General features: G+C 48.1%; 1 protein-coding gene across 1 annotated transcript in view; it reads left to right on the top strand.

Annotated features, from left to right (window-relative positions):
- Nucleotides 1-19,424, top strand: part of LOC137526221 (protein mono-ADP-ribosyltransferase PARP14-like) — a 138,059-nt gene that overhangs the window by 42,636 nt on the left and 75,999 nt on the right. The window contains exon 8 of the mRNA XM_068247438.1: nt 9,262-11,507. Coding sequence (XP_068103539.1) covers nt 9,262-11,507 — 2,246 coding nt within the window. The remainder of the gene's footprint in view (nt 1-9,261; nt 11,508-19,424) is intronic.

Raw genomic sequence — 19,424 nt, 5'->3', positions numbered from 1 at the left:
AGGACCTGTCCCACCAGGCTTACAATCTAAGAGGTGGGGGAACACAGGATACAGTAGCAGGGAAGAGGACCGGTCCCATCAGGCTTACAATCTAAGAGGTGAGGGGACACAGGATACAGTAGCAGGGAAGAGGACCGGTCCCATCAGGCTTACAATCTAAGAGGTGGGGGAACACAGGATACAGTAGCAGGGAAGAGGACCGGTCCCATCAGGCTTACAATCTAAGAGGTGAGGGAACACAGGATACAGTAGGAGGGAAGAGGACCTGTCCCATCAGGCTTACAATCTAAGAGGTGAGGGGAGACAGGATACAGTAGGAGGGAAGAGGGCCTGTCCCATCAGGCTTACAGTCTAAGAGGTGGGGGAACACAGGATACAGTAGCAGGGAAGAGGACCGGTCCCATCAGGCTTACAATCTAAGAGGTGAGGGGACACAGGATACAGTAGGAGGGGAGAGGACCTGTCCCACCAGGCTTACAATCTAAGAGGTGAGGGGACACAGGATACAGTAGGAGGGAAGAGGACCCGTCCCATCAGGCTTACAATCTAAGAGGTGAGGGGACACAGGATACAGTAGGAGGGAAGAGGACCTTTCCCATCAGGCTTACAATCTAAGAGGTGAGGGGACACAGGATACAGTAGGAGGGAAGAGGACCTGTCCCATCAGGCTTACAATCTAAGAGGTGAGGGGACACAGGATACAGTAGCAGGGAAGAGGACCTGTCCATTCAGTCTTACAATCTAAGAGGTGAGGGGACACCGGATACAGTAGGAGGGAAGAGGGCCTGTCCCATCAGGCTTACAATCTAAGAGGCAAGGGAACACAGGATACAGTAGGAGCGAAGAGAACCTGTCCCATCAGGCTTACAATCTAAGAGGTGAGGGAGCACAGGATACAGTTGCAGGGAAGAGGACCTGTCCCATCAGGCTTACAATCTAAGAGGTGAGGGGACACAGGATACAGTAGGAGGGAAGAGGACCTGTCCCACCAGGCTTACAATCAAAGAGGAGAGGGAGCACAGGATACAGTAGGAGAGAAGAGGACCTGTCCCATCAGGCTTACAATCTAAGAGGCAAGCGAACACAGGATACAGTAGGAGAGAAGAGGACCTGTCCCATCAGGCTTACAATCTAAGAGGTGAGGGGACACAGGATACAGTAGGAGGGGAGAGGACCTGTCCCACCAGGCTTACAATCTAAGAGGTGAGGGGACACAGGATACAGTAGGAGGGAAGAGGACCCGTCCCATCAGGCTTACAATCTAAGAGGTGAGGGGACACAGGATACAGTAGGAGGGAAGAGGACCTTTCCCATCAGGCTTACAATCTAAGAGGTGAGGGGACACAGGATACAGTAGGAGGGAAGAGGACCTGTCCCATCAGGCTTACAATCTAAGAGGTGAGGGGACACAGGATACAGTAGCAGGGAAGAGGACCTGTCCATTCAGTCTTACAATCTAAGAGGTGAGGGGACACAGGATACAGTAGGAGGGAAGAGGGCCTGTCCCATCAGGCTTACAATCTAAGAGGCAAGGGAACACAGGATACAGTAGGAGCGAAGAGAACCTGTCCCATCAGGCTTACAATCTAAGAGGTGAGGGAGCACAGGATACAGTTGCAGGGAAGAGGACCTGTCTCATCAGGCTTACAATCTAAGAGGTGAGGGGACACAGGATACAGTAGGAGGGAAGAGGACCTGTCCCACCAGGCTTACAATCAAAGAGGAGAGGGAGCACAGGATACAGTAGGAGAGAAGAGGACCTGTCCCATCAGGCTTGCAATCTAAGAGGCAAGCGAACACAGGATACAGTAGGAGAGAAGAGGACCTGTCCCATCAGGCTTACAATCTAAGAGGAGAGGGAGCACAGGATACAGTAGGAGGGAAGAGGACTTGTCCAATCAGGCTTACAATCTAAGAGGTGAGGGAGCACAGGATACAGTAGGTGGGAAGAGGACCTGTCCCATCAGGCTTACATTGTAAGAGGTGAGGGAGCACAGGATACAGTAGGAGGGGAGAGGACCTGTCCCATCAGGCTTACAATCTAAGAGGCAAGGGAACACAGGATACAGTAGGAGGGAAGAGGACCTGTCCCACCAGGCTTACAATCTAAGAGGAGAGGGAACACAGGATACAGTAGGAGGGAAGAGGACCTGTCCCATCAGGCTTACAATTTAAGAGGTGAGGGAACACAGGATACAGTAGGAGGGAAGAGGACCTGGCCTATCAGGCTTACAGTGTAAGAGGTGAGGGAACACTGGATACAGTAGGAGGGAAGAGGACCTGTCCCATCAGGCTTACAGTCTAAGAGGTGAGGGAACACAGGATACAGTAGCAGGGAAGAGGACCTGTCCCATCAAGCTTACAATCTAAGTGGTGAGGGGACACATGATACAGTAGGAGGGAAGAGGACCTGTCCCATCAGGCTTACAATCTAAGAGGTGAGGGAACACAGGATACAGTAGGAGGGAAGAGGACCTGGCCTATCAGGCTTACAGTGTAAGAGGTGAGGGAATACTGGATACAGTAGGAGGGAAGAGGACCTGTCCCATCAGGCTTACAGTCTAAGAGGTGAGGGAACACAGGATACAGTAGCAGGGAAGAGGACCGGTCCCATCAGGCTTACAATCTAAGAGGTGAGGGAACACAGGATACAGTAGCAGGGAAGAGGACCTGTCCCATCAGGCTTACAATCTAAGTGGTGAGGGGACACAGGATACAGTAGGAGGGAAGAGGACCTGTCCCACCAGGCTTACAATCTAAGAGGTGAGGGAACACAGGATACAGGAGGAGGGAAGAGGACCTGTCCCATCAGGCTTACAATCTAAGAGGTGAGGGAACACAGGATACAGTAGCAGGGAAGAGGACCTGTCCCACCAGGCTTACAATCTAAGAGGTGAGGGGACACAGGATACAGGAGGAGGGAAGAGGACCTGTCCCATCAGGCTTACAGTCTAAGAGGTGAGGGGACACAGGATACAGGAGGAGGGAAGAGGACCTGTCCCATCAGGCTTACAATCTAAGGGATGAGAAAACACGATACAGGAGGAGGGAAGAGGACCTGTCCCATCAGGCTTACAATCTAAGAGGTGAGGGAACACAGGATACAGTAGGAGGGAAGAGGACCTGTCCCACCAGGCTTACAATCTAAAAGGTGAGGGGACACAGGATACAGTAGGAGGGAAGAGGACCTGTCCCACCAGGCTTACAATCTAAGAGGTGAGGGGACACAGGATACAGGAGGAGGGAAGAGGACCTGTCCCATCAGGCTTACAGTCTAAGAGGTGAGGGGACACAGGATACAGGAGGAGGGAAGAGGACCTGTCCCATCAGGCTTACAATCTAAGGGGTGAGAAAACACGATACAGAAGGAGGGAAGATGTCCTGTCCCATCAGGCTTACAATCTAAGAGGTGAGGGAACACAGGATACAGTAGGAGGGAAGAGGACCTGTCCCATCAGGCTTACAATGTAAGAGGTGGGGGAACACAGGATACAGAATGAGGGAAAATGACCTGTCCCATCAGGCTTACAATCTATGGCAGGGGTCTCAAACTCAATTTACCTGGGGGCCGCAGGAGGCAAAGTCAGGATGAGGCTGGGCCGCATAAGGGATTTCACAATCGCGGCGCATGGCCGCCTCTGCCCGCCCCTCTCACTCTTCCTTCACAGAGAGGGGCGGGGAGAGGCGGCGATCCATGCGGCGATTGACGTCAGGAGGGGCAGAGCTGAAGCTGCAAGCTCTGCCCCTTCCAGGAAATGCCGGCGGATTGCCCCCCCGGGCGATGTGGGGGCTCTGCAGCCCTTGTTTAGCGGCGGGGATGCGGCGGATTACTTGGGAGCACTGAAGCGAACTATAAGGAAACTTTTGCCGGCGAGGGTCACAAAATATTGTATCGAGGGCCGCAAATGGCCCGCGGGCCGCGACTTTGAGACACCTGATCTAAGGGGTGAGAAAACACGATACAGAAGGAGGGAAGATGACCTGTCCCATCAGGCTTACAATCTAAGAGGTGAGGGAACACAGGATACATTAGGAGGGAAGAGGACCTGTCCCATCAGGCTTACAATCTAAGGGGTGAGAAAACACGATACAGAAGGAGGGAAGATGACCTGTCCCATCAGGCTTACAATCTAAGAGGTGAGGGAACACAGGATACAGTAGGAGGGAAGAGGACCTGTCCCATCAGGCTTACAATCTAAGGGGTGAGAAAACACGATACAGAAGGAGGGAAGATGACCTGTCCCATCAGGCTTACAATCTAAGATGCAAGGGAACACAGGATACAGTAGCAGGGAAGAGGACCTGTCCCATCAGGCTTACAATCTAAGAGGTGAGGGGACACAGGATACAGTAGCAGGGAAGAGGACCTGTCCCATCAGGCTTACAATCTAAGAGGTGAGGGGACACAGGATACAGTAGGAGGAAAGAGGACCTGTCCCATCAGGCTTACAATCTAAGAGGTGAGGGAACACAGGATACAGTAGGAGGGAAGAGGACCTGTCCCATCAGGCTTACAATCTAAGAGGTGAGGGGACACAGGATACAGTAGGAGGGAAGATGACCTGTCCCATCAGGCTTACACAGGGCCGGTCCTGGACTTTCTGCTGCCTGAGGCAAAGATCATAAAGGCGCCCCCCCCCCCCCCCCCCCCCATATTTCTACAAAACATGAGCGGCGGCCGGCGGCAGCCAGCCAGCCTTATCATCATTGTCGACACGTCGGCGGCGCTCGCTGCTCAGTGACTGACCGTGACAATCAGCCGCAGCCAGGGCAGCAGAGCGGGCGGCAGCCGCCGCCATCAAATCAGCAGGCTTAGGCACTAGGCAGCGTCACCAGCATGCAGCCTTGGAGGAGACAGGAGAGGCCGCAGAGCTCAGAGTCATCGGACTCGGAGGCCGGCGGCAACAGTGCAGTTTCTAGGCTAAAATGCACCCAGGGCGAGGGTGTAAAAATTGCGCCCCCCCCTGGTATAGGTAACCAGCTATAGGTCCCCCCAGAGTATAGGTGGCCAGGCATGGGTGAGCCAGTAAAGTTGCCCCCAGTATAGGTTAGCCAGGTAGTTGCCTCCAGTATAGGTAGCCAGTATAGTTGCCCCCAGTATGTTAGATAGGCAGGCACCCCCCCCCCCCCGGTATAAGTTAGATAAGTAGGTGCCCCCAGTACAGGTTAGCTAGGTAGGTGCCTCCAATATAGGTAGCCAGTATAGTTGCCCCCAGCATAGGTTAGATAGGTAGGTACCCCCAGTATAGGTTAGTTAGGTAGGTGCCCCCAGTATAGGTAGCCAGTATAGTTGCCACCTGTATAGGCTAGCTAGGTAGGTAGGTGCCCCCAATACAGGTTAGATAAGTGCCCCCAGTATAGGTTAGATAGGTAGCTTCCCCCCAGTATAGGTTAGATTAGGTCGCTGCCCTTCAGTATAGGTTAGATTAGGTAGGTGCCCCCAGTACAGGTTAGATTAGGTAGGTGCCCCCAGTATAGATTAGATAGGTAACTGCCCCCAGCATAGGTTAGACAGGTAGCTGCCCCCCAGCATAGGTTAGATAGGTAGCTGCCCCCCAGCATAGGTTAGATAGGTAGCTGCCCCCAGTACAGGTTAGATTAGGTAGGTGTCCCCCAGTATAGGATAGATAGGTAGCTGCCCCCAGTACAGGTTAGATTAGGTAGGTGCCCCCAGTATAGGATAGATAGGTAGCTGCCCCCAGTATAGGTTAGATAGGTAGCTTCCCCACCAGTATAGGTTAGATAGGTAGCTGCCCCCCAGTATAGGTTAGATAGGTAGCTGCCCCCCAGTATAGGTTAGATAGGTAGCTGCCCCCCAGTATAGGTTAGATAGGTAGCTGGCCCCCAGTATAGGTTAGATTAGGTAGGTGCCCCCCAGTATAGGATAGATAGGTAGCTGCCCCTAGTACAGGTTAGATTAGGTAGGTGCCCCCCAGTATAGGATAGATAGGTAGCTGCTCCCAAAACAGGTTAGATTAGGTAGGTGCCCCCCAGTATAGGATAGATAGGTAGCTGCCCCCCAGTATAGGTTAGATAGGTAGCTGCCCCCCAGTATAGGATAGATAGGTAGCTGGCCCCCAGTATAGGTTAGATTAGGTAGGTGCCCCCCAGTATAGGATAGATAGGTAGCTGCCCCTGCAGTATAGGTTAGATAGGTAGCTGCCCCCCAGTATAGGATAGATAGGTAGCTGGCCCCCAGTATAGGTTAGATTAGGTAGGTGCCCCCCAGTATAGGATAGATAGGTAGCTTGCCCAGGTAGGTGCCCCCTCATAATGGCGGAGGGGGGAGCCGGAGCCGCGGTGAGGGCAGCCCGACCTCTCCCTCCCTCTCCCCGGGCCGCCCTCCATGCTCTCCCCTCGGACTTTAGGCAGCAGAGTTAGCGCGCAGGGAAGCGCTGCTGTACACAGTCACAGCCTGTTACTCACCTCCCTGGATCCGATCGCCGCTCCCGCCCTGCTGGTCTCCTCTCTGCCTAGCCGGCTGATACACACGCGGCTGCTTCCTGTGTAAACAGGAAGCAGCCGCGTGTGTAATGTATCAGCGGCTACATTGCAGAGAGGAGACCAGCAGGGCGGGAGCGGCGATCGGATCCAGGGAGGTGAGTAACAGGCTGTGACTGTGTACAGCAGCGCTTCCCTGCGCGCTAACTCTGCTGCCTAAAGTCCGAGGGGGGAGCATGGAGGGCGGCCCGGGGAGAGGGAGGGAGAGGTCGGGCTGCCCTCACCGCGGCTCTGGCTCCCCCCCCCCGCTCAGTCACAGCCATTCATCTGGTGCCGCCCCTCCACTTCCTGCCGCCTGAGGAACCCGCCTCACCCCGCCTCATGGGCGGGCCGGCCCTGGGCTTACAATCTAAGAGGTGAGGGAACACAGGATACAGTAGGAGGGAAGAGGACCTGTCCCATCAGGCTTACAATCTAAGAGGTGAGGGGACACAGGATACAGTAGGAGGGAAGAGGACCTGTCCCATCAGGCTTACAATCTAAGAGGTGAGGGAACACAGGATACAGTAGGAGGGAAGATGACCTGTCTCATCAGGCTTACAATCTAAGAGGTGAGTGAGCACAGGATACAATTGGTGGCGGAGGAGGACCTGTCCCTTTAAGATGGTGGAGATATAAAACTGGTACCTTTTGGGAGGAGGGAGGATGTACAGAGGACATATAGTGATGTAGCGAACATGACATTTTTTGTTTGTGAACCTCGAATGCGAATTTCTGCAAAAGTTCAGGAACAGGTGAATCTGGCGAACCACCATAGACTTCAATGGGCAGGCGAATTTTATAACCTACAGGGACTGTTTCTGGCCACAAAAGTGATGGAAAAATTGTTTCAAGGGCCCTAACACCTGGACCGGGGCATGCCGGAGGGGGATCCATGGCAAACGTCTTACCACAAATTACAGAGTTGATGCAGAGTCCTGTTTTAATCTCTAAAGGGCAGATATTGCAGTACATTCCTAAATTTGTGGAATTAAGTGCTTTAAAACCTCCGGCGTGTGTACACAGTGATAAGGTAGTGTAATGGTTATGCCTGGTTCACACTGACAGGCGAAATGCCACGTTTAATGCACCACTAACAACTGCAAAGAGGTTTTAGTGATAACGCCAGGTGAGCAAATCTTTGTTTTTACTAGTTGACACCTCCAGGACATAAATATTAGTCCTCTCGGCCGCAGTCTTTGTGTAGTGGTGTGTAGTGGCTGCCGTACTTGTGCGCATGTTCGCAGGAGTGCAGACGATGGTGGTTTTCCAGCCCCTAAAGTCGGCTGAGGTTGTTCAATGACAGTTAAGTGACCAAAAAACACTGATTCTGCACTGAGGCATTATACAAGGGGCAGTAGTGGATACTAGATTTACAGGTGGTACGCAGCGTGACCAAGCGTCAGGAGACGCGAAACAGCCGTCGCTAGCCACCTTTGTGCTCATCACCCACCTCCCACCCGATGATGGATATGTAAGACTCATCCTTGTATGCACTTTTGTTGAATGGCTTGCAGCACTGAAATATGAAGAAATGAGTTGTATTTTCAAACTGTCAGTTTTGTGGAAATAAATCCCTGTACGGAAGGTGCACGCCCTTGTGATCCTTTTGATGCCTGTTGAAATGTTCCTTCATACAACTTGTTTGCGGAGCACACGTCCAGTGACAGACGGTACAGGGCTGCTAGTTGGTCAGAGAGTGATTTTACCTGTGTGTCTTTCATTGAAGCGAACCTATATACAGATGGTATGTGCCACACAATTGCACTTTGATTCTGTTGTTGCTGGCAGTAGTGAATACTAGATGCCATTAGTGGTGGTGAATGATTATTGGGTTATGGTCCTTGCACTACTAGGACCAGCAGACCTGTCTCCAACAGCTAACGTGCACTGGACATACGGGATTGCAATGTAACAATAGTAAAAAAAAGTAAAACAGCCTTTAGAAGGGTGAACTACTGTAGCACTAAGCACTGACTGCACCTGTCTGCAACAGGCAGCTAACGTGCACTGTGTGTACACACTGAACAGCAATATCTCAAGAACAGAACACAGCCCATAGAAGGCCTTTGGGGTTATATAGGTGGTGAATTGGTACTGCAGCGGCAAAAAACTGCACCGGGGACACAGAACACAGGCCTAACTAACACTTTCCTTATCTGCAGCACAGCACACTCTCCCTGATCTGCCTAGCACAGCAGCCACAGGCAGAGTGTAAAATGGCTGCTATGCTGGCTTTCTGATAGGTGGGGGGAAGGTGGTCCAGGTGGGAGGAATAGCTGATTGGCTGCCATGTGTCTGCTGATTCTGGGGTAAGGGGTCAAAGTTTGGCTCCATTATAATGAGTTCGCCTGAGGGGGCGAATTCCAACACCCGTTGTTCACCGCAGACTATTCGACGGGCAAACAGTTCAGGCCATCTCTAAACACAGAGTGGATAGACAACGAAAGTCTGGGATTATAAGTGTAGGAGAGGGAAGCCGGGTTAGCACTAATTTCATTTGTTCAGTCAAATGTTATTAAGCATAAAAATATGGTGGTAAAACATAACATACATGCTAGCCAATGCAAGAAGCTACACAACACTGACTTTCTATGGAGAAATGAAGACTATGATACTGGGGCACTGAGACATAGATGTGTGATGGTGATAAGTGAATGGTACATTTGGAGGGGTTTAGAAGGGACGGATTGGACAGACTGGACATCACTGCATAATAAAATGCATGTTCACATTGTGTGCCATCATCCTACAGCCACTACTTCTTTCCTTCTCTTCCAGCTGTACGGACAGTTCTGAAGATGGAGCATGTGTTTGGCAAGACCAGGATATCGGTGTATCCATACTACCCACTGCTGGGTGTAACACTCTATGGAAGAAGAGGACCGTGTATAGAAATACCTAAACCCATAGAGTTCCCAATCAGTCCATACATACTGGAATACATCATGAAATATGGTGACCTAAAGCTCAGCATGGAAGAGAAGATGAAGAATAAACACTGTGAGATCATCTGGCCAGATCTAGGAAACCAAAATCCGGTCCTCAAACTCGTCTTCCCTCCTGCCCTGTCTACCCAACTCAGGACCATGACAAAGGTTCTCCTGAAGTGGAATGAAGAGGCTTATAGCGCGTTTTCACCACTTATATCACAATTTAAAGCCATAGAGTGTAAAATGCATCCGTTCGCCTGGGAAGTCATTAGAAAAGAGATCAAGAGCCCACCATATAATAGAGTGCTGGTGAAACCTGATTTCTCTGCAGAGAAGGTTTATCTGGCAGGACTGTCCAAGGATGTTACAAAGCTTGATGCAATGTTCAGAAAACTGGTAGAAGAAAGCACAAGACAAATAGAAAGAATGACTCAAGGCGTGACAGAGGACATACCCATGTCCCCAATTCTCAATAAAATTATCTGCAACAGTGGCCTACAGAAGAAGATACTGGAGCAAGTCCCACAGCTGAAGATTGTCTATGATTTACCTACAAAGAGTGCTCGACTCTCTGGACTGAGAGATGAGGTTCTCATTGCTAAGTATGAGATATTCTCCATCATACAACAACTAGAATTTAAATCCATCCAGATAAATCCACACCTAATTGAGTTCCTAATGAGCACAGATAATGAAGAGCTGTCAAAGCAGATATTTTTACGGGACAACATTAATGCACTGGTGGAAACTGAGGATAACTCTGTTAAACTAACAGCCCTCACCAAGGGAGACCTGATAGAGGCTGAAAAACAAATCAACCAAAAACTTTCCTGTAGACAAATTCCAGTTGAAGACAAGAGACTCCTGAAATGTCCAGAGTGGAGAAGTCTTCACTCAGATCTGCTTGAGGCATTTAATGCAGAGCAATGTTCAGTTCAGATCCTGGAATGTCCTTCTGGAACACCTGATGATGTGGTTATTGCCGGTCTGTCTTCAGTTGTACAAGACTGTTACCAACAAGTCAGTGACTTTATGGAGAGAAACGCCGCAATACAAATATATGTTTCTGTTAAGTCAATGGCAGTGATGCAGTTCATCCAGGAGCAAAGGAGGGAGATGTGGCAGAAGTTACAAGATGATGTTATTGTGATTAATAACCAGAACGGCCTATTCCTGTCTGGTCCAAGAATAAAGGTCCAAGAGGCTTCATCACTCCTTGAGAACATTATATCCGCGCTTCATTTGGATACTCTGCGTATTAATAAACCAGGAGCCAAAAAATTCTATAATCATAAAGAAATGTTTCTTCAATCAGAAGCACAGAGAAAATTCAAGTGTATGATCTGTTTAGAGGCTGGTGGAGACTACAATCCAACAGGCAAACCCCAGTATGAAGTTACTCTTCCCAATGGCATTACCCTCTCTGTATATAAGGATGACCTGTGCCGTCACAAGGTAGATGTCATTGTCATTGTAGAGAGTGTAGATCTACAACACACTAAAGCTATTCAGGATGCAGCAGGGCAGAAACTGAAAGATGAGAGTGATCATATAATCAGGAGAGATGGTAGATTGTCCCCCGGTGATGCAGTCATTACTGGAGCCGGTAACTTGCCATGCAAGCAGGTTATACATACAGTTGGTCCTCGATGGGATTCAAAAACCCTATCAAGATGTGAACATGTCCTAAAAAGGGCAATTACCAGCAGTTTACAGCTTGCTTCCGAGAGAGGACTCCGATCAATAGCAATTCCAGCCTTCAGCTCCAGTGTTTTTGGATTCCCTTTCAAGTTGTGTGTTGAAAACCTGATGAAAGCCATACAGGACTATGTGGAGCTGCCAGGACAAAAGAACACCTTGCAGAGAATACATCTTGTGGACATGAGTGATGAAATTGTGAAGATTATTTCTGAAGTTGCGAAAGTCAGATTTGGCAAGCAAACAGCTGAGGCCTCTGCAGCACTGCGGCCTCAGACTGGCATAAATATGGTGGAAAAGCCACAAGCCTATGAGTCTGGACATGATGACAAAACCGTAATAACGAATGAAGGCCTGACCGTCAAGCTTATTCAGAAGAATATTGAAGACTGTACGGTATGTAGATTAGTGATGAGAAGAACTTACGCCTATGCGTAATTACGCATCGTAATGCAAAATTTGAGGGAAAACCGTAATTAATTCTGTATGTAATGGAAAGCATTCAGAATTACGCATGAATTTATACAATACAATACAATTATATTTCTATAGTGCTTTTCTCCCATAGGACTCAAAGCGCTTAGGCTCTCTCAGACATTTATACATAATTTATGCATAATTTTGTGCCAACTTTGGCAGTGAATAGAAATGCCCCCATACAAGCTATTGCTACCAAAATTGGAGAATAGTGGGTATAAGTTAAGAAAAAAAAAGGTTCAAAAAGACCTTTTAGTTTTTGAGAAAATTGATTTTAAATAAAAAAAAAAGAATAATGTATTTTTTTTTAACTATCATTTCTCTGAGTTTAAAAAACATTTTTTTTACATTTTTAAACTGGATTTTCTCAAAAACAAGGTGTAATGAATGGTGTCAACACGCAGAGAGAATCTGATTATTGGTGATCTGCAGATTCACCAGTAATGCAGATATACACCAGATTATGAATGATCTGCAGAATCACTAATAATCCAGGTATGTCTAGCCTCTGGACACCTGAGGTATGAGTGTACGGTGTAACAGTAACCCTTTGAGAGAGAACCGCCAGGGGAACTGGAGGCAAGAAGAAGAAGGGAATTCACCCGACTGTGGGTGAATCCCTTAGGCCAGGGGCTCCCTAGGAGAGGGGCCTAGGCCTGGTTGCAGGAAGCCCTGCTGCTAATAAGAACAGATTCGCCCTACTGGATGTGAGATTCTATCTCGCTACACCCTAGTGGCGGGCTAAGGAAGTACAGGTATACAGTGCTAGTCTTGGGTGTGAGGTCCGTAGTCACGACACCCTGGAACTAGTCTATCTCATAACATAGAAACAGTAACCTAGACTTGGGTGTGAGATCCGTAGTCACAACACCCCGGAACTGGTCTATTACATATCATAGCATTAACACAGTTTCCTAAGCTTGCGTATGAGGTCCGTAGTCACAACACCCTGGAGCTAGTCTAAAGCATAACATAGCATTGAGACAGTTTCCTAAGCTTGGGTGTGAGGTCTGTAGTCACGACACCCTGGAACTAGTCTATAGCATAACATAGCATTGAGACAGTTTCCTAAGCTTGGGTGTGAGGTCCGTAGTCACAACACCCTGGAACTAGTCTATAGCATAACATAGCATTGAGACAGTTTCCTAAGCTTTGGAGTGAGGTCCGTAATCAGAACACCCTGGAACTAGTCTATAGCATAACATAGCATTGAGACAGTTTCCTAAGCTTGGGTGTGAGGTCCGTAGTCACGACACCCTGGAACTAGTCTATAGCATAACATAGCATTGAGACAGTTTCCTAAGCTTGGGTGTGAGGTCCGTAGTCACGGCACCCTGGAACTAGTCTATAGCATAACATAGCATAACATGAGAAGGTAATCTAGCTCAGTGTGAATTCCCAGGTCCTTCCTGGTTCAAACACACTGTGGGATCTGACTGAGGTCTGTGCGCTAACACATGAAGCATTTGCAACGGCAGATGATGTGAGACTGAGGGACGAGTGGTTATATAGTGCTGCTCTAGCCAGCGCCACCCAGTCCCTACCAGCCAATCTGCATACATCCTTACATCCTTGGATCAGCTGACTAAGGGAGTCAGCTGATCCCTCTCTGCTTCCCATAAAGCTTCTGTCTTGCCGCACGCGCGCACGTTTATTCCTCAGCCTATGTGCACAGGAAGGCTGTACCACATCAGACACATGTCGCCGCGCGTAAACCGCCGGACTGGACGCGGAAACAGCCGCCACGCCGTCAGAGCATGCGGCGGCCATTCCTCAATCCTTCACACAAGGTCTTTTTGAAAAAATTTTTTGACTTGTATCCACTATTCTCCTTAACATATGTAGCAGTTTTGGTAGCAATAGCATGTATGGGAGCTTTGCTATTCAACGCCAAAGTCGACACAAAATTATGCGTAAATTACAAATAAATTCATGAAAATTACAAATGATTATACAAAGTCAATTGAATTAACAATTTGTAATTACGTATAGGTGTAATTGCGAAGATGTACGGGTAATTCCATGTACTTGTAACTAGCTAATTATGATCATCACTAATGTAGATGTCCCTTCTACTTTATTGGTTAACCATCTGATAAAAAAATTCTAAGAACAAATTGTTTTAAAAAAAATAGTACATGAAATGGTTAATTGGCTTGGTTTCTGGGAGCCTTGCCTGTGGGCTGTACAGAGCAGCATTCGAGTGATTCCGATCATGGCTCCGCCCACTTCCATATCAGCTGTGATAGTGATTACGGATCTAATCGGAGTTCCGAATTGGAATGCGATTTTGAGTCATAATTCCACATTACATGCAGAATCACGAGTTGGAATCTGTGATTACCCATGATTACCAGGGGTGCTCCTCATGAGCTCGTGATCACGGCATAGCCGGGATTCACAAGCAATTTTTCACTATCCGACATGGTGATCCGAATTTGTGATCGCCTCTCGATCATGGATTCAGTTTCCGAATGCATCAAGCCGTAGCTGGTGAAATTGTGGCATTGTCCCAAGCCACTTCCAGAATCCTGGTCCAGGTGTTTAGTCCTAGTCCGAATGTTGCTACGGTGTGTTCAAAGGACTGCCTTTTTACCCACAATTCCACGGGAATCTTATGGCCTTGTGTTAAATTACCGCTGTAAAAATGGAAATATCGACACGTTACCGAATTGAATTCGGTAATTTAACGAACTGGAAAAAGTTATCGCACAGACATTGATGAATCGAGGCTAAAGGCCTCAATTCACTAAGCTTATCTCCTGTCTTTAATAACGTTTCTGGAGTTATCACCATGGTGATAAGGCATGTAGTATCCAGGAAACATTTTACCTCAGGCAAACCTTAAAGTGAACCTCCAGACTAAAAATCTACTCAGCAGCACTGAAAAGGCTTGGTGTTTCTTTAACAGTTTCACAGCATCAGAACTTTGTTTTTCTTACATAAGCCTTATTTTTAGCTGCACAAAAGCTTAAGCTCCGCCCCATCAAAGAAAACTGCCCAGGCTTTTTTTTCCCTGATGCTGTGCAAAACATGCTGGGATCTCCTATGTTGTTATTCACGTTGCCTAGCAACTGGGAGGGGTGATCAGTACACAGGACAGTTGGAACTGTGTCTCATGCTCAGTCACCTCCTTTCAACCAAAAATATGGCTGCCCTCATGAAATCAAACATTTGCCTGTTCTTTTAAAACAAGGTGGGTAAGAGATTATATGTCCTATCTATTTTAATTAACATAACTAATGTAACTTAATGACAGTATGTTTGTTTAGGCTGAAGTTCCTCTTTAAGTTAACTCTTCAATCCTTAAAATAACTCCAGAATTCAAAATTTAAAGACAGGCTGATGGTTAACTGTGTGTGAAAATAACTACAGAGGAGATAACTTAATTACAGAGGAGGTACCTTAACTACAGAGGAGGTAACTTGGCTACAGAGGAGGTAATTTAAAGGGATACTGTAGGGGGGTCGGGGGAAAATGAGTTGAACTTACCCGGGGCTTCTAATGGTCCCCCGCAGACATCCTGCGCCCGCGCAGCCACTCGCTGATGCTCCGGCCCCGCCTCCGGTTCACTTCTGTAATTTCTGACTTTAAAGTCAGAAAACCCCTGCGCCTGCGTTGCCGTGTCCTCGCTTCCCCTGATGTCACCAGGAGCGTACTGCGCAGACACAGACCATACTGGGCTTGTGCTATACACTCCTGGTGACATCAGCGGGAGCGAGGACACGGCAACGCAGGCGCAGTGGTTTTCTGACTTTAAAGTCGGAAATTCCAGAAGTGAGCCAGAGGCGGGGCCGGAGCATTGGTGAGCGGCTGGGCGGGCACAGGATGTCTGCGGGGGACCATTAGAAGCCCCGGGTAAGTTCAACTCATTTTCCCCCGACCCCCCTACAGTATTTCTTTAACTACAGAGGAGGTACCTTAACTACAGAGGAGGTACCTTAACTACAGAGGAGGTACCTTAACTACAGAGGAGGTACCTTAACTACAGAGGAGGTACCTTAACTACAGAGGAGGTAACTTGGCTACAGAGGAGGTACCTTAACTACAGAGGAGGTACCTTAACTACAGAGGAGGTACCTTAACTACAGAGGAGGTACCTTAACTACAGAGGAGGTAACTTGGCTACAGAGGAGGTAATTTAACTACAGAGGAGGTAACTTAACTACAGAGGAGTTACCTTAACTACAGAGGAGGTACCTTAACTACAGAGGAGGTACCTTAACTACAGAGGAGGTACCTTAACTACAGAGGAGGTAACTTGGCTACAGAGGAGGTACCTTACCAAAGAGGAGGTACCTTAACTACAGAGGAGGTACCCTAACTACAGAGGAGGTACCTTAACTACAGAGGAGGTAACTTGGCTACAGAGGAGGTAATTTAACTACAGAGGAGGTAACTTAACTACAGAGGAGGTAACTTAACTACAGAGGAGGTACCTTAACTACAGAGGAGGTACCTTAACTACAGAGGAGGTACCTTAACTACAGAGGAGGTAACTTGGCTACAGAGGAGGTAACTTGGCTACAGAGGAGGTACCTTAACTACAGAGGAGGTACCTTAACTACAGAGGAGGTACCTTAACTACAGAGGAGGTACCTTAACTACAGAGGAGGTAACTTGGCTACAGAGGAGGTAATTTAAATACAGAGGAGGTAACTTAACTACAGAGGAGGTACCTTAACTACAGAGGAGGTACCTTAACTACAGAGGAGGTAACTTGGCTACAGAGGAGGTACCTTAACTACAGAGGAGGTACCTTAACTACAGAGGAGGTAACTTGGCTACAGAGGAGGTAATTTAACTACAGAGGAGGTAACTTAAGGAATGAAGAGATAAGATCACTGTGTGGTGGCAAGTTTTCTCTTGCCTCATTGGCCTCAATTCACTAAGATCATGCTGGAGATAATAAGGCAAGAAATAAACGTACCTCCACACAGTGAGAGAGTTATCTTATCTCTTCATTCCTTACGTTACCTCCTCTGTAGTTAATTTACCTCCTCTGTAGTTATTTTCACACACAGTTAATAAACAGCCTGTCTTTAACTGTGGAGTTGTTTTAAGGATTGAAGAGTTAACTTTAGGTTTGCCTGAGGTAAAATGTTTCCTGAATACTACATGCCTTATCACCATGGTGATCACTCTAGAAACGTTATTAAAGACAAGAGATAAGCTTAGTGAATTGAGGCCAATATCTCCAGCATGATCTTAGTGAATTGAGGCCAATGTTATATCATAGACTGGAGTAGTAGTCCCAATAATACACGTTCACATTACTCTGTGAGCAGGATGCACAATCAGGTAGGATACACAAGAAGGGAGGGCCCTGTCACAAACTAATAATCTAAAGGGAAGGGGTGGTGACACGATAAGAGGGAGGCTGCATCGAGAGGTTCTCGGAGGAGAGAGTTAGGGCATTTACAAAGTGGTGTAGACCTTTTTGCAGGGTGTAACGATTGGTGTCAGCACACAGAGATCTCTGATTATTGGTGATCTGCAGTATCACCAATAATACAGATGCTATACCTGATTATATGGTGATCTGCAGAATCACCAATAATACTAGTATAGCCTGACACTGAACAAGCAATGGGAGATAGTGTTTGGTGTAACAGTAATACGGATGAGAGAGTTCACCCGAGGAGCGGGCGACCCCGAGTGTGCTGCAGCCAGTGCTCACCTTATAGGCAGATGAGACAGACCGTGCTGCAGCCAAGGGGTATATATGTACCACAACAACGAGAAGGAATACAATAGTGCTGTACAACTGATCACCTGTGGAGCAAGTGATTCAGACTGTACTGCAACCGGGTAGTGTTTGGTGCACAGTACAAGGAAGGATAATCCCAATAATGCTGGATTAAGGATCCCCTGAGGAACAGGTGGAACCGACTGTATTGCAGCCTAGGAGCAAGTGATACAGACAGTGCTGCAGCCTAGGAGCAAATGATACAGACAGTACTGCAGCCTAGGAGCAAATGACACAGACAGTACTGCAGCCTAGGAGCAAGTGATACAGACAGTACTGCAGCATAGGAGCTAGTGACACAGACAGTACTGCAGCCTAGGAGCGAGTGATACAGACAGTACTGCAGCCTGTGGACACCAGAGGGGCGGGTATCACAGACTAAGCAGCAGTATTCTACAGCTGAGAGGTTGGTGTAGAAAACTAGATTCCCTCACCAGTGGCAGAGCCCACTGATGGGGGTGCGAGGTCAGACAGGCAGAGTTAGCAACGAGCGGACAGATACAGTACAGAAGCGGAAGACTGATTCAACGTCAGGGACAGGCAGGGTCGGCAACGTGAATCAGATAGGCTGAGGTACAGAATCGACAAACGGAAGAATAGTCAGAGCAAGCAAAAGGTCATAACAAATAAACAATGCACTAGTACTTTAAAGCTATCAACAGAATCTAGCTAAGTGTGGATCCCCGGCTCCGGCTGGTTCTAGCACACTTTGGGATCTGACTGGGGTCTGAGCACTAACTCACTATAGCATTCGCAACAGCAGACGCGGAGCTACTGACAGGCCTGCTCTATATATACTCAACATGCTCCCCAGCGCCGCCCCAGTCACTCAGCCAATCCGGATGCTAGCTGGAGTCAGCTGACCGCGTGATCAGCTGACTCCCCTCTTAGCTGCATAAAGGTCCTATCGATCTGCCCGCGCGTGTGTAGCCCTTAGCCTGTGAGCAATGGAAGGCATAACCTTAGCATGTAACCGCGCGGCAGAGGCCGCAGGCTGACACGCGGAGATAGCCGCCATGCAGCTTGACTCAGCGGCGGTATCTTCGCTATTCCTTACACAGGGGTGCTCATCACAACCTCGTGATCGCGGCCGTTATTAAACCGCCAAAACCCGCCAACTTTAGCCGTTCATAGCAAAGCTCCCTTACATGGTATAAACACCAAATTGGCCAGATATGTTAAGAATAACAGTGGGAACAAGAGGAAACATTTTTTCAAAAAGACCCTATAGTTTTTGAGAAAATAGATTTTAAAATTTCAAAGGAAAAAAGTATACATTTAAATGCGGTAAATGACAGTTAGTTAATGAAGCAAAACCCGCCGACTGTAGAGGTTAATAGCAACGCCCCCTTACATCCTAGAAACTCCAAATTTGCAGGATATATTATAAAGATAGTGGGGGGAAATAATCTTTTCCAATTTTTTAAAACTTTTTTTTTTTTTTTTAATGTTCAGATGGTGGGAAATAAAAAAAAAAAATGATGTGGGGTCCCCCCTACCCAGCATATTTAACCCCTTGTCTCCCACGCAGGCTGGGATAGCCAGAATGCGGAGCCCCGGCCGACTGGGGCTTCGTACCCCGAGCTATACCAGCCCGCATGGTCCATGGTATGGGGGGGCTCTGGAGGAGAGGGGCGGCCAAGTCTTCCCCTCCCCCCCGAGCCCTTGTTCAATCCATAGACAAGGGGCTCTCCCCCACCTCCGGTGCCCCAGGAGGAGGTGGGAATAAATCCAATAAATCCGGCACCATCCAATTGTATTATATGCTCTTTTATTGCTCAAAGCATAAGTACAACAGTCAAAGCGATGTTTTGAAGCTTAACGCTTCTTTTTCAAGCTGTGCTGTGCATGTCAAACAGACTACTGACATCTGTGTGCTTTATATAGCAGACATGGTAAAATGGTCAGCCAATCGGCTTATCACAAAGCTCACACCCAATAACATCAGCCCCTGCCTAGCCAGACCTGATGGGGAACTGTATGGTGGCCTCTGATTGGGCCATTTCAAATAGAGTCCTGCCACTCTCTCACGCTTGCAAAACGGCTGCCGCGGTGAGTCTCTCCCCATCGCCGGGCAGCGTGTGGAA

The sequence above is a fragment of the Hyperolius riggenbachi genome, chromosome 7 (genome assembly GCF_040937935.1).
Source record: "Hyperolius riggenbachi isolate aHypRig1 chromosome 7, aHypRig1.pri, whole genome shotgun sequence".
Classification (NCBI taxonomy): Eukaryota; Metazoa; Chordata; class Amphibia; order Anura; family Hyperoliidae; genus Hyperolius; species Hyperolius riggenbachi.
This window is presented reverse-complemented; position numbering and strand designations above follow the sequence as displayed.